This window comes from Schistocerca nitens, chromosome 8 (assembly GCF_023898315.1).
Source record: "Schistocerca nitens isolate TAMUIC-IGC-003100 chromosome 8, iqSchNite1.1, whole genome shotgun sequence".
In the NCBI taxonomy this organism is placed as follows: Eukaryota; Metazoa; Arthropoda; class Insecta; order Orthoptera; family Acrididae; genus Schistocerca; species Schistocerca nitens.
This window is the reverse complement of record NC_064621.1, coordinates 46,680,857-46,694,727: the sequence shown is the minus strand read 5'-3', so window position 1 is coordinate 46,694,727 and position 13,871 is coordinate 46,680,857. Positions and strand designations below refer to the sequence as shown.

General features: G+C 42.8%; 1 protein-coding gene across 1 annotated transcript in view; it reads right to left on the bottom strand.

The window, feature by feature from the left end:
* The window catches only part of LOC126199146 (ras-specific guanine nucleotide-releasing factor 2-like), a 1,534,440-nt gene extending 1,522,921 nt beyond the window's left edge, over nucleotides 1-11,519 (bottom strand). Inside the window, exon 1 of the mRNA XM_049935901.1 lies at nucleotides 11,448-11,519. Within this exon, the coding sequence (XP_049791858.1) occupies nucleotides 11,448-11,519 (72 nt within the window). The remainder of the gene's footprint in view (nucleotides 1-11,447) is intronic.
* Nucleotides 11,520-13,871: the final 2,352 nt, after the last annotated feature.

Below are 13,871 nucleotides of genomic sequence, written 5' to 3'. Positions count from 1 at the left end.
ATTTCCCTGCCCCGTTCTTTTAGCTCCTCTATTACCTTACCTCTGTTTCAGTCGGGTAGGCTGGGGGTAGTGCGAAACTGGCATGCCTGACAACCACTGTGTTGCTGCCGCCGGATGGTAAGTGGCGGATCCCCAGGTTCAGCACAGAGACTGGGAATGGAGCTGGCCCTGTGAGCGCTTGTGGACAGCCTGATCCACTCAACGTGTACAGCGCCAATCATCTTTTATGTACGAAGGCCTCACTCACCCGTACACTGTGCGTCCATAGTGCAGCCATGAACGCATGAAAGCCTTCTTCATCTGGTGCATATGTACTCTGTCTGCTCCCCAAGACCTGTGACTAAGACGCTTCAAAATGTTCAGAGCCTTCTGGTCTCTTGCTTTCAGGTCCTCAAGGCGTGGTAACCATGATAGTTTTAACTAAAAAAATGCGGCCCAAACCTTAAAGGGGAAAATGGTGTTTCATATACACAATTAGAATGAATACACACTCACTTCTCTGCAGAAAACGTAAAATCAGTCTTTGCAGCCTACTCCTCCAGCCTCTTTGCTCTAAGTTAGAACTAACGAATTGCTGGTGCGATACTGGAGGAGGAACGGAAAATCAGAAAAACTATCCACAAACAACTAACATTTTACGGGAATCCTTACTGTAGACGTGATACTGTCTATGGCTATGACAAGGAGGGTGGCACTTCAAACGCTGCCCTAAGGAACACCATTCTCCTGCTCGAAACTAGTTAACAACGTGTCAGCAACTCGGTATCTTAAAAAGTGCTTTTATAAGAAGAACTGAATAAATATGGAAAGATGACCATAGAAGCCCCATTGCCCATATGGTGTCTCCATGTAGTGCCGTACGTCTTACTCAAAAAATTGTTCAAATGGCTCTGAGCATTATGGGACTTAACATCTAGGACATCAGTCCCCTAGAACTTAGAACTACTTAAACCTGACTAACCTAAGGACATCACACACATCCATGCCCGAGGCAGGATTCGAACCTGCGACCGTAGCGGTCGCGCGGTTCCGGACTGAAGCGCCTAGAACCACTTGGCCACCATGGCCGGCTCGTACGCCTTACTGTTATCAATAAATTTACCTACACAATGTTGTTTACGTAGGAAAAGCTGCTGAATAGCTACCTCTAGCAAGGTCGGTTTGTCGACAGTGAATCGACATGTCCTGAATCCACATTAGAGTGACATAGGAGCAGCCTGGTCTGTAACATTCAAACCACTCGAAGGTTAACCATTCGCTCCAAGGTCTATCGTACACAGCTCATTAAGGCGACGCTCCGGTAAATACTGGGACATGTTCGGTCCTTTCCCAGTTTGAGAAGAGGTACCAAAATTGGCTCCATCTATGAGTTGGAGAAGTTGCCTGCTACCATATCGAATTAAAATATTGTATGAAGACTTTGTTTGAGTCGATCAATTTCCACAGCATGCTGTATCGTGCTTGGTCGGGACTAGGTGCAATATCATAAGCCACAGAGAGTGCCGAATCCAGTTGTCACATGGAGAACAGGCAGTTGTAGGACACCAAATTGTTAGACCTTAAGTGGAACTCACCTATATTCATGGTTGTACAGCAATGCTGACACACTGGATCCTGGCTGGCAGTGGCAGTAATTAGCGCAAAAAGCTCTGCAATTTTCTCTGGGATGTTTCCAGATGTTGTTGGAGACATCCCAGGCTGGTGTAAGTAACCGACTGCCTTTGCTGCAAAACCTCATGATGGCTTCCCATAGTGTTCTAAAACATGGTTGACAGAGTCGAGGAACACTTGCCAAGACCTTTTCTTGCTTTCTTGCCCTTCTTGATAATGCATTCTTTGGATTCTTTGCACTCGCTAATCGAAAGGCTGCGACGTTTTCCGCTGTTGGGCTGCACTAAAGCTGTCACCTGATCCAGATGACTGGACGATTCTCCTGAGTCCACCAAGGGACAGACGGTCTTCTAGAAAGAGGAGAGGATTTTGGAATGGAGGAGTCAGCGGAATGGTGGGTTACTCGTGTGACATGGTCAACCCACTCCTAAATGTTGCAACACCATTCAAACACAGCTAGCTGGGTGAACAACACCCAGTTGGCCTGCTGATCACCCATCATGGCTGGATCCTTTCAGGGGGAGCACCATTCAGTAGATGGATGCCGAGTGGGAAGTGATCACTGAAATTAAGGACGCCAATGACGTCCCACAGAACTGAGTCCACAAGAGCTGGAGAGCAGGAAGAGAGGTCTGTGGCTGACAATGATCCAATAGCAGCACCAAAACGAGTGGAAATGCCTGTGTTGAGGATGCACAATTTGTGAGACGTCGTGAGGCTCTCCAAAGCCTGACCCTAATCGCAAGCAGAATTCGAGCCAGAGAATACATGATGGGCATTGACGTCTCACAGCAGGAACGAAGGTTGGGAGATCCGTTCTATATAAATATAGTGATCAAACAGTGATCATCTGATACACATGAACTTCAACAGCAACCGCTTGCAGTCAGTCACTAGGGAGAGAGCAAATGACTAGAGCGTCTCATTGACAAACAAAGTTAACCCTCCCTTGGCTCCTTTCCCAGTCAGTTCATCCTTGCAATACAGTGTATAGTCCATAGTACAAAGGTATCAAACACTTTAAAATGCGTTACCTGCGAACAAAAGCGCAGGCTGTTTTCATGTGCCGCGAACCCATGAAAGTTCATCTGTAATATGGGAACCTCCAACTACAGAGGCACTGTCTTTCCGCCATAGAGGGGAATCTGTAGTTGGTGGAGGCTCAGTATTTGGGCGAGATGCATGGCTCAGGTTGATGTCAAGAACCATTGACCCTGTACATAAGTCACAGATACAACCTAGAGAGGGATGTCGACATCGTTTCCCATCTCCATTGGCTGCCGGTTCTTCAGTATTTTTGTCTGGGGATGTTTTGGAGCCACAACCGTGGAGGTTATAGTGGTAGTTCTTGACACTGGACCAGTGTTTGGAAGAGCAAGGAGCTCTGCAGCATTGGCAAGTCAGTTCACTTTCTGCAGGTTCTTTGCCAGCTGGGAATTATTCGGCCAACAGTGTGCCACTGCATAATTGCTTGGCTGATTTTAATGTCCCTACAATGCCCTCTAAACCCTTTCGAATGTAAAAAGGCTTCCTCAATGGTTGCATCTCGTCTTTTAACTAGTGAAAATATATCTGACTTGCAGCATTCATTCTGTTGCTAAATACTGAACTACTCCTAACAACTCCAGAATCTGGAGGGCTCGTTACATGAGGCCTCTTGAGTGACTGGGAGGAGGAGAAGAAGATTTCGATGGGTCCATCCGTGTGTCTACGCAAGCCTTATACAAATTACGTGCGGCTGTTTCTCCAGAGGTTGTCCGCTACCGACTGTTCCACCTCAACAGCCATGCAATCATCAACGCGCAGAACAACTTGAGATTAATATGTTTTTTTGTAGAGCTTTTTACCGCCCTCTCTATCTGGACGTTCATGGCAAAATCGTCATTCCCTGTGACACACAACATATTTTCGTCTTGCCGTACAGTGATATGGGAAGCATGCCCAGAGCTTACGGTGACAGGGGACTGACGGTAGCTCGTAGTTCTCAGCTCAAGGAGGCCGAGGTCGCCAAGTCAGTACCCAGAAGACGAATGCTGTGCCCCTGAGGGCACAGATACGTTGAGGTGCTTGTCTTCCTTTATAAACAGGATAGAACTGCAAGCTTATAGATATTACAGTCGGTTTAACCATTCGCGCCTCGTTTACAGCCCACCTGAATTTTCAACGTGAAGATATTCATTATGTATTTTGGGATGCCAGATATTTTTGTATCGAAGCGTAGCTGGAATTGAATTTTGAACTAGAAAAAAATTCAAATTGCAAAAGGTACATCTTCCGATCCAGCATTAATTGTTATCAAATGACTTATTTATTGTCCCTATTGTAATATTCTTCCAAAGGAACACGTATGCCTGGTCCCTGGAGAATTGGATGTTTAAAGAAATAATGTACTCTGTCAGTATACAGGGTGAACATTAATCAAATCGTCAAGCTGCAGGGACGGATTTCTGATTGGAAATGAAGGAAAGAAGGCCCTATGAATTTGTGTCTGGAAACGCAACGCGGTGTGCGTTCCTTGTATGTTGCAGGATGTGTGATTGACGTAGCATACTATAAGCAGCAGAATAATCCGGTATTCATGTCGGGAAAAAGCCGAGACGGTGTATGTGTACGGCCAAGCAGATGGAAACGGTCGAGAGGCCGCAAAGCTATACCAAAACAAGTACTCTCACAGACACCAACCACGTCACACAACGTTTGAAGCCGTTTTCGGCCGCCTGTGTGGTCATGGATCCTTTCAGGCAGACGAACGTGCAGGGATACGGCGGGCTGTGCCTACACCAGCTTTCGACGGCCGGGTTCTACAGGATATTGAGAAGAATCCTAGTACAAGCTCTAGACTCGTGGACCGCCGACATTGTGTAACCAAAAGTGTGGTTGTGTGTATCCTGCATGACACTTCATCCCATGGCGGTCACTTTGGACATCTGTTGAGACGCGGATGCGATACAGCTCTGTAGTGTGCTCCAAGACAATTCGTTGTCGTTGTAAGCACACTGTCCACTTCCGGACACACGTGCATAGGACCATTTTTCCTCCGTTTACAGCCAGGAATCTTTCCTTGCAGCTTGTCGATTTTATTAACGTTAACTCAGTAGATTCGTGGCAGTGTTGCAAACTGCAGTACTGAAGAGGACTTAGAGGAATAAGGAAAAAAAGAGACAAAGATCACCTTACTGGCAGAAACCAGAATCGACACGTATTTTCAGGGTTTCTTCATGTTTCACTGGAAGCCACACGACATAAAGCACTACTGTCATCTCATACGATAAATAATTCTCAAATCAGTTACAGTTCGCAAGAATAACTACCACATGTTGCGTGAAATTAAAGTCACGTTGTATACGATTGTGTGACGAAAATCTCCTGGCATGACACAAAAACCGAATTCATCAAATTTTGGTTCCCTTGGTATAGTTCAGCTACAAGGCAATTAAAATTTAAAGTTGTCTTTGCTGTGTGGACTTTTTTGTAATAGGCATAACTGAATAAGAGGTAAAATATAATTGTGTACAGTATACTTCTTTCAGAGGAAGAAAACGGCAAAAGGTATAATAATGTAGCATGAAACCGCAGCCTAGTGTCGCAATATACAGGAAAATTTTCTATGTAAACATATCTGAGTCTGTCGTAGGATGTGACGTGACTTTCTAGGAAAGTAGTGGAAAGTAGTTCAAACTAACAACATTTTTTATATTGCACGCAAAAGGAGTCAAAATAATAGCATGTGATACAACAACCCATCTCTAAAAATCACAGTACTTGTTCATTTAAAACTATAATTTATTGATCTGAGTGTCCCTGTTCGGTCTCTAAGCTCTTCTCTAAGAAATAGCAGTGCCTTAATACACAGCAGGACGTACAGTATTTATTTATTTATTTACAAAGGCATTCGTCACATAATGCATTAAAATATTTTAATAGCTCTATACATTCATTACATACGTTCTTATAATACTACACAATGTTACAAATATCCTCGAGTCACTATGGCTGATTCGGAGAGCATGTGTGTGACCTTCAGATCACCCTCATAGCTATGCGCTTCACATACAAGTAAATGTTCCACTGACTGGATTTCTCCGCACTCACATTCACGACACTATCCGATAGCCCCATTTCTTCACCAGTTGCATATGCCTACCAATACTTGTCCTGACACGGTTCAAAGTTGTTCACAGTTTCCTCAGGAGTCTGAATCCGTCGATATTCTTGTTTTAGTTCTTTCCAAGCTGTCTTTGAGTCAAAGCCTTGCAGTTCTTCGCCGATTTTTCATAAAGGTGACTTAGAGTTAAGTTTGATTTGAGGTGCTACATCTCGGTGTATAGGAAGTTCTGGGTTGTGCTGTCGCTGTTATCACCCAATTTGAGGGGGCTCTATGTTTTCTAGAACAGGGAGCCAGGCACATGGCGTGGCCAGGAATGTTCCAGAGACTATCCGCAATGTCTCCTTCAGTTGGACGTCCGCCTTATGTACGTGTGCACTTCTCATCCAGGCTGCCAAACAGTATTCAGTCACGCTGTAGACAAGGGTTGACGCTGAAGTCCTCTGTGTGCTCCCACCACAACCCTAAGTCGTTCCAGATGCTTTCGATATGATAGCATTACGGAATTTACGTTTCTGTTTTGCATCTTGTAGATGTGAGCTGTACCTTAGAGTGCGATCTAGTTTCACTCCCAGGTATTTAGTATTGCCTGATACTATCCTCATGCCTGATGCTTCGGCCATTCATACAAGTTGTAGTTTTTTATTTGACTCTCTTGTCATGATGAATTATGTACTGGTCGTTTTGTTAGATGCCACTAAGAGTAGTAGGTGTTCAGTAGTTCCAGGTCTTCATTTAATATTTTGTCGAGGTCTTTAAAACTTTTATTTTGATGTGTGATATCCAGGTCGTCCACATACGCAAATTTATGCGATTTTGTGTCTGGCACACAGAGAGAGAGAGAGAGAGAGTTGAGGAAGAAAGACTATGCAGTTCTTGAAAGCACAGTTTAGTCAGCTGTAGAACGACAGAGATATATCCGTCAACCATGAATAGGGACTCTAAGAGAAAGACGTTGTGCATCGTGGATAGCCAGACAATCAAACGCTGAAGAGCTCCACTCTGTTACGAAACATTACTTTTTTTCAGTTTATATGTCGGAATTAAAATCCGCGGAGAAGAAACAAAAACTTTGAGGTTCACCTATGACATTGTAATTCTGTCAGAGACAGCAAAGGAGTTGCAAGAGCAGTTGAACCGAATGGACCGTTTCTTGAAACGAGGATATAAGGTGAACATCAACAAAAGCAAAACTAGAATAATGGAATGCAGTGGAATTAAATCGGATGATGCTGCGGGAATTAGATTGGGAAATCAGACGCTTAAAGTAGTAAATGAGTGATTTCTGCTATTTGGGGAGCAAAATAACTGATAATGGTCGAAGTTGGGGGGATATAAAATGTAGACTGGCAATGACAAGGAAAGCGTTTCTGAAGAAGAGAAATTTGTTAACATCGAGTATAGATTTAAGTGTCAGGAAGTCGTTTCTGAAAGTATTTGTATGGAGTGTAGCTATGTATGGAAGTGAAACATGGACGATAAATAGTTTAGACAAGAAGAGAACAGAAGATTTCGAAATGTGGTGCTACAGAAGAATGCTGAAGACTAGATGGGTAGATCACATAACTAATGAGGAGGTATTGAATAGAATTGGAGAGAAGAGAAATTTGTGGCACAACTTGACTAGAAGGAGGGATCAATAGGTAGGGCATATTCTAATATAGTATTGGAGGGCAGCGTGGATGGTAAAAATCGTGGAGGGAGACCAAGAGATAAATACAATAAACAGATTCAGAAGGATGTAGGTTGCATTAGGTACTGGGAGATGAAGAAGCTGGCACACGATAGAGTAGCATGGAGAGCTGCATCAAACCAGTCTCTGGACTGAAGACCACAACAACAACAACAACAACAACATGTCGCATACCACAACAACGACAAAGTTAGAGAAATTCGGATGCACCTAGAAGTAGGAGCAATTGTAGTTTCCTATAGACTGAATAGCAGAGTACTAAAGGCGCATAGCTTATAATGAGGCAACAGCTAGTTGACCCTGTTCACTAAATTACCCGGCGGTGATTAGCTGCTGGCCGCGATGTAGCAGACAGGGAGTCCTGTAGTGGCCATTAGCGTCGCCCCGTGTCGGACACCAATCGGTGGCGCATTGAGAAGGGTTAGGCGGATATTCGAGACGAAATAGGTCGTAACGCGGCCGCACAATAAACGCGCTGTCGTGGCTAGGCCGCGGCCGCGCCAGATTGATCGCCGTCACAGCGGCAGGTGCGTGGCCGCGTGCGTGCGCTCGTGCGCGCTCGATAGCGAGGCGCCTGTCGAGTAGGCCGGCCCGCCAAACACGCGCCAGAGTTCAGCGCGCTGCACCACTGACGCAATTAGCCGCGTCTTTGGCGCGCGGTGCACCGAACGGAGCGTATACTCGAGTACCTTGGAACAGTCTCACTAGATCTCTTCAAGGAAACTTGTATGTGAGTATCTTCTACCTGTTGTTTCACCGTCGTAGCTTATCCTCAGTGAAGTGGACCCACACACGTGTACGGAAGAACAGGCGTTAGTTGTAAAACAGCAGACTGTAAAAGAGGAGACAGTAAAAGAGAAGACTGTATCCGCCAAAACTTACTTTTACAGTGGTGAAATTGCATTTAAAATGAGAATTGGTTAACAACTATCATACTCAGCAGAACTGTAATGCTTCGAATTGCAATAGTCTGTGGTTATAAACTATCAGATGCTGTAAAATGTTCGAATGTTGGATCTTCGTGGAAACTGAAGTAAATAATTATGACAAATCGGGTTTACACTGCTTTATTATTAGTATATGGTATTCCGTCGACAGCAGATTCCACAGATCAAATGAATATCAATGCATAAATTCGATGAACAGGACAGCCAACGAGAAGATTGAGGTGGTCTTTTACGGATATTTTCTAGGCGTTTCCTTAAAAGAGACCCGTTGTCTTCGGACCGTACTACAGAGTAACTTCATGTCGTTTGACTTCTTACCCCATTTAATCCTTGTAGTTGTATTGGACCGAAAATATCTACACGACAGTGAAAATATTGACGGTATGAGTTTTTTGTCATGTGTGGAAACAAACCTGTTCTCTTCCCACACGGTATTTGTTGCTGACAACAGAAATCCTCGCATAGCTCTCTTAATTTAGGAGTTCTCGATTCTATTTCGAGTTTGTTTTCGCGGTGATGTTAGTTCTACGGTAACGTTGATACAGAGCAGTATTGACAGGCTTACACTTATGAAAGAGCTGGTTGACATTCGCCTCAATTATGGTTTCACCGAATCCAGTGTCACAATATTTCTGCAGCGACAGTACTTCAGCTTATGATCAGTGTTGCGTTATTCTGCTTCTTGAGCTGTACGTTTCGGTAGGAATATAGTACAATATTTTTCATTGTTGTGAATGTATTTTCACAGAAACAAACGTAGCTTCTGTAACAAACCTAATATATCACTATAACTCTGCATGAAACACAGGGGAACAAGGGTGTCTTACGCCAGATTCTCTGCAAACATCCCTGGAAAACCTTCCCGAATCTCTTGGTGGAGCTCGGGTTTCCGTATTCAATGTACAGTATAGGTGATTTCTAATCAGGCCCCCCGAAAAGTACTGACTCTGAACGTGCGATTTAACAATGAATTGGAATGGCTTGCAGCAAAGCTATCTGCATCTTTTGCCACATAGTCGCATGGCATTCTCTATACCTCATATCAGCATATCTATCATACATACTCTCGTTAGTGTTTTCCTGCGATTGACTTACATCAACAATATCAGTATCTCAGCTTCCACTTACTTTTTCCAAACATTTGCCAAAATATCATTATCAGCCATTTGAAACAAATATTCCATTTCTGAATATTCTGCTGGATAATTAGAAGGTCTAGGTTTCTTCTCATGAATCCATGACTGTCGTAGTTATAATGCAGTCCGAGCTGGCAGCAAATGTATTCTTCTTCTGTCATTCGATGATTTTGCTGAGTATTTATTTCGCATAGGTGCGCGTGAAGTTTCCAAGTATCACAAGATGTCCAGTTGCTGCAGCAGTCGAGCACATAATTACAAAACATAACGGAGATGGTAGGATGTAATGTATGTGCCGCATATTGTTGAAATTTTTCAGCCAGACCCATTTTAAATACATTAGTAAAATAAAAATACTTATTTTTTGTAAGCATTCTCAAATAGTTTTCTGTTGGTGGCTCGTCTGTGCAGACACTAAGTTACAGCGAAGAGCCTGTCCTTTATGCATCCTCTTCTACATGTGATCATTCGGAAATAACTCGAATCACTACACCATAAATACACGTTTTCTACCTACTTTCTGTATACTTGTATTAAGTTCGTTAGGAAGCAGTTGAACTCGAGTAGAAGAATCGAAGGAAGTTCACAATACAATTGCACATTTAGGAGGACCAGTAGGGTTAAAAGTGGGACAGGTGAGTCAGTTACCAAATATGCTTTCTTCATTGTCTTAATACGAAGGCGTGCAGAAAGGTAATGCCTCCGAATTTTTTATGTGACAACTCTTAAAACCTTTTACATAAAACAAAAGTTATTGATATATTACATCTTTGTTTTTCATGTATACACACTTATTTCTCAACATATGCACCCTGGCGACGAACTTATTTCTCCCAACGTGAGACCAATTTGTTCATACCGTCATTGTAAAATGTTTGATAGCGCGATAACCGCACCTCTGCTTGCCCCGCTTCATCACTATCAAAGCGAAATCTTTGGAGGCATTCCTTAAGTTTTCGAAACAAATGAAAATCGAATGGGGCCTGGTCGGGACTGCATGGACGGTGATCGATGAGAGTGAGCCCAAGGAATCGGATTGTTGCAGATGTCGCAGTGCCCATGTGTGTCTTGGCAATGTCATGTTCAAGGAGAGGGTACTCCATGTGTGGATGAGCTGTTGGAATTTGAAACTCCATTACAGCAGACTGTTTCTCTTGCACAGACATAGTTACTTTACACACCGCCACATCACACGCTATAATTAACAGCCCTCTAGCGGCAGAAGGCTAGACATGAAAAATAAATAAGTATATTGTTAATCAAACAATGCAAAATCCAGGATTGAATGTAACAATATTGTACAATTTTGGTAAACATTTTTGGAAGCAATGAACAATAAAGTATTATATTTTAACTAAAGTTCAGTCTTGATCACAACAGTTATGTCTCAATGGCATAGCCCAGCTCTGATAACCATCAGTCGACTTCATAGCAGCTGAGGAGAGCTCCGCCTACCATCCTCCAAGGAAGCCATGGGTACAAAACATTTTCTTTTATCTTGTTAAAAGTCTGTCGTCATTAGACACTTTTCATTTTATTTTAAGATTGGTCACTAGTATTTTCTAAAATTAATTCGCAGGTCTGAAAATGGTTATGCTATTGAGACCTAACTGTTGTGATCAGGACTGAACTTTAGTTAACATATAACAATATTGTGAAAAGGAAAGTTGCCACCCACCATATAATGAAGATGCTGAGTCGCAGATAAGTACAACAAAAAGACTGTCATAAGTATAGCTTCTGATCAGTTCATAAATATAGCTTCTGATCAGTAAGGCCATTGTCAAAATTAGACAACAAACACACACATATACATTCGAACTAACGCAACTCATACACACATGACTGCAGTCTCAGGTAACTGAAGCCATACTCCTGAGTATGGGCTATTGGGGGTTCGCGGCTCAACGATGGAAAAAAAAAAAAAAAACTGCAGAGTCAGCAGTTATGCTTACAGGTCTGATATCCTGCTGCACAGTGCGACGAGAGTCACCACCTGCCTTCGACTGCCGCCTCTTGGCCAACATATTCGTTGCATAGCAAACAGTCTTAGAATTTGTGACTTTACCTCGTTATTACTTTGATACAAAGTGATTACTAGCCAAATATGGTGTGTAACCCTTGGGGCTCATCAGAAGAGAGTTAAGTGCTGTTTATGCTTTATTCAGTAATAAATGTAGTAAATTTTTCCTCGTAACAGCCATAATAACATATGCGCGCACAATAGAACCGTATAGTCAGTGAAGAATCTCATAGTCTTGTACTTCCTATTTGATAAATCATTTATGTTTATGGAAAACTTGTCTCTGGTTCATGTGAAACTGCAGGTGCGGCACTTCTTGTCCTCCACGTGGGAGGCAGGCGCGCGTATCTGGGAACTCCCGCTTCTCGACGGCGCCCTCCCCACTCGCTAGTTGCATCTGGTACCACGGCTCACCAGCCTGCTCGACCCTCAACTCGCGACGTCGTCTGCGCGCAGCCTATCTCGCACCTGCAGCCAGTGGAATTACGTCTTCAGGCTGCCTACAAAGTGTCTGTGCGAGTGCAGCGCTTGTAGTTTTTGTGGCTTGTGCACATGCTACACCTCCAATAGGCCTCTCGTAGCTCACTCGCTGCTGCTCTGTCCACTAGCTGTAGCGTACATTTCTACACTGTACACACTCTGAAAACCACAGTGAAGCAATGTGCCACACATTATGGGCTCTTCAGGTCCCTACCGTAGTATGGAGTGCAGCACGTATGTCTGCATAACTGGCATTATACGTGATGTATTTGTTCGAATCTTTCCTTTCACTATGGGAATGATGTACAATGGTGTGGAGAACATCTGTAGATTTCCTCAACTCTGATTTATGAAACTATGTAAGCATGCTTTCAGGGTTAATTGGAATTTATCTTTAAGCAGCTGTCAGTTCAGGTTTTCCAAAGTTTCTGCGACATTCTATCATCGGTCAACCCTGTAGTCATTCGTGCCGCACATGTCTGTATACGTTCTGAATCCCCTGTTAGTCTCTCTATGAATTCCACTTCAACCTTGTATATGGGATGCACAATGATTCGTAAGCAGTCTCTTTTACAGACTTACTGTATTTTTCCTGTGTCCTGCCTACGAATCTCAAGCTGCCACCTTCCTTACCAATGGATCAGATTTTGATCATTTTGTTTCGTATCCCTATAAATTATTGGAACGTGGTATTTGTGGATGACTGCTGTGCTTGGAGGGTAGTGTAGCTAAGAACTCATTTCCTCGTTGCTGTTTCAATCTATTGACTGATTTTAGAATCCCATTAAGAAATCCGCACTGGGATCCGACATAAACATTTTCCGGTATGTTATATGGTTTTCTTTATTGTCAAACATGAAGTTGTCCTTTTTGCTGCGTTTGTAAATATTGTAAGTTCTGTACACTTAATTACTGTAGAATACATTAAACTTATTCGGGGGATATTATTAATTCTTCAGTTACAGAGTTCTATTGTCAGTAAAATAACGTGTGGACAACTGAGCAATACATCGTCGGTTGTGCACCACCTAGTGCCTTGAAGTGGAGCAAGCTATTCTGCATGCAACACGTATTAGTTGCAAATGAACTGAGCTTCTTTAATGTTTTAACAATTTTTCCTGTCTTCAAAATTGATATTTGTCTCAGTTGCCAATAGCTTTTGTTTCAAAATGTTTTAAGTCGTGCTTTTCGTAATGTTTTCTGTTAATTTTGTTTCGATTACTGCTTTTTAGTGTGTGACAGAGTAATAATGTGACACACAGAGTATTAAATAGAGCTCTGACAATATTTTCTCGATTGCAAAACTTGTAAAACTTGAAAAGAATATTTGTTCCTAGGTACGTGACTATATTGTACTTTGGAACAGTTTTTCACATTTAGAGAAATTCACTTTCCTGGAGTAATTTTTCTAATTTTAGAAAATACTGCATAAACTATGTGACTGCTACTATTTAGAAATAAAAGAAGAAAATATCATTGGTTACAAGGCTTCCTACAGACCCAGTGCGTCCATTGGCGATTTCAGCTTATCCACCACATCTTGAACAAGACTTCCTGGCAAACATACCGACTGTGCGCTGCCTTATTTCCAGAACTACCTGCTATTTTAATGAGGTCATAGCCTAGCGGTGGTACTCCCGATGAACTCCCGCCCTTAGTAGAAATTCTGACTTATCCAAGTGTGCTGTTACCCCAGCTTCCTCAAATGCCTGCAAGACTGCCTCGAACGTCTCTAAACATTCTTCCCAAGTCTCACTTGCAATTAATATATTATCCATGTAAACAGTAACATTCTTAACTAATTCTTCCCCCCAAACTCTTGTCCAATGCTCTTGTCCAATGCTCTTGTCCGAGACTGACAAGTTGAGCCCAAACG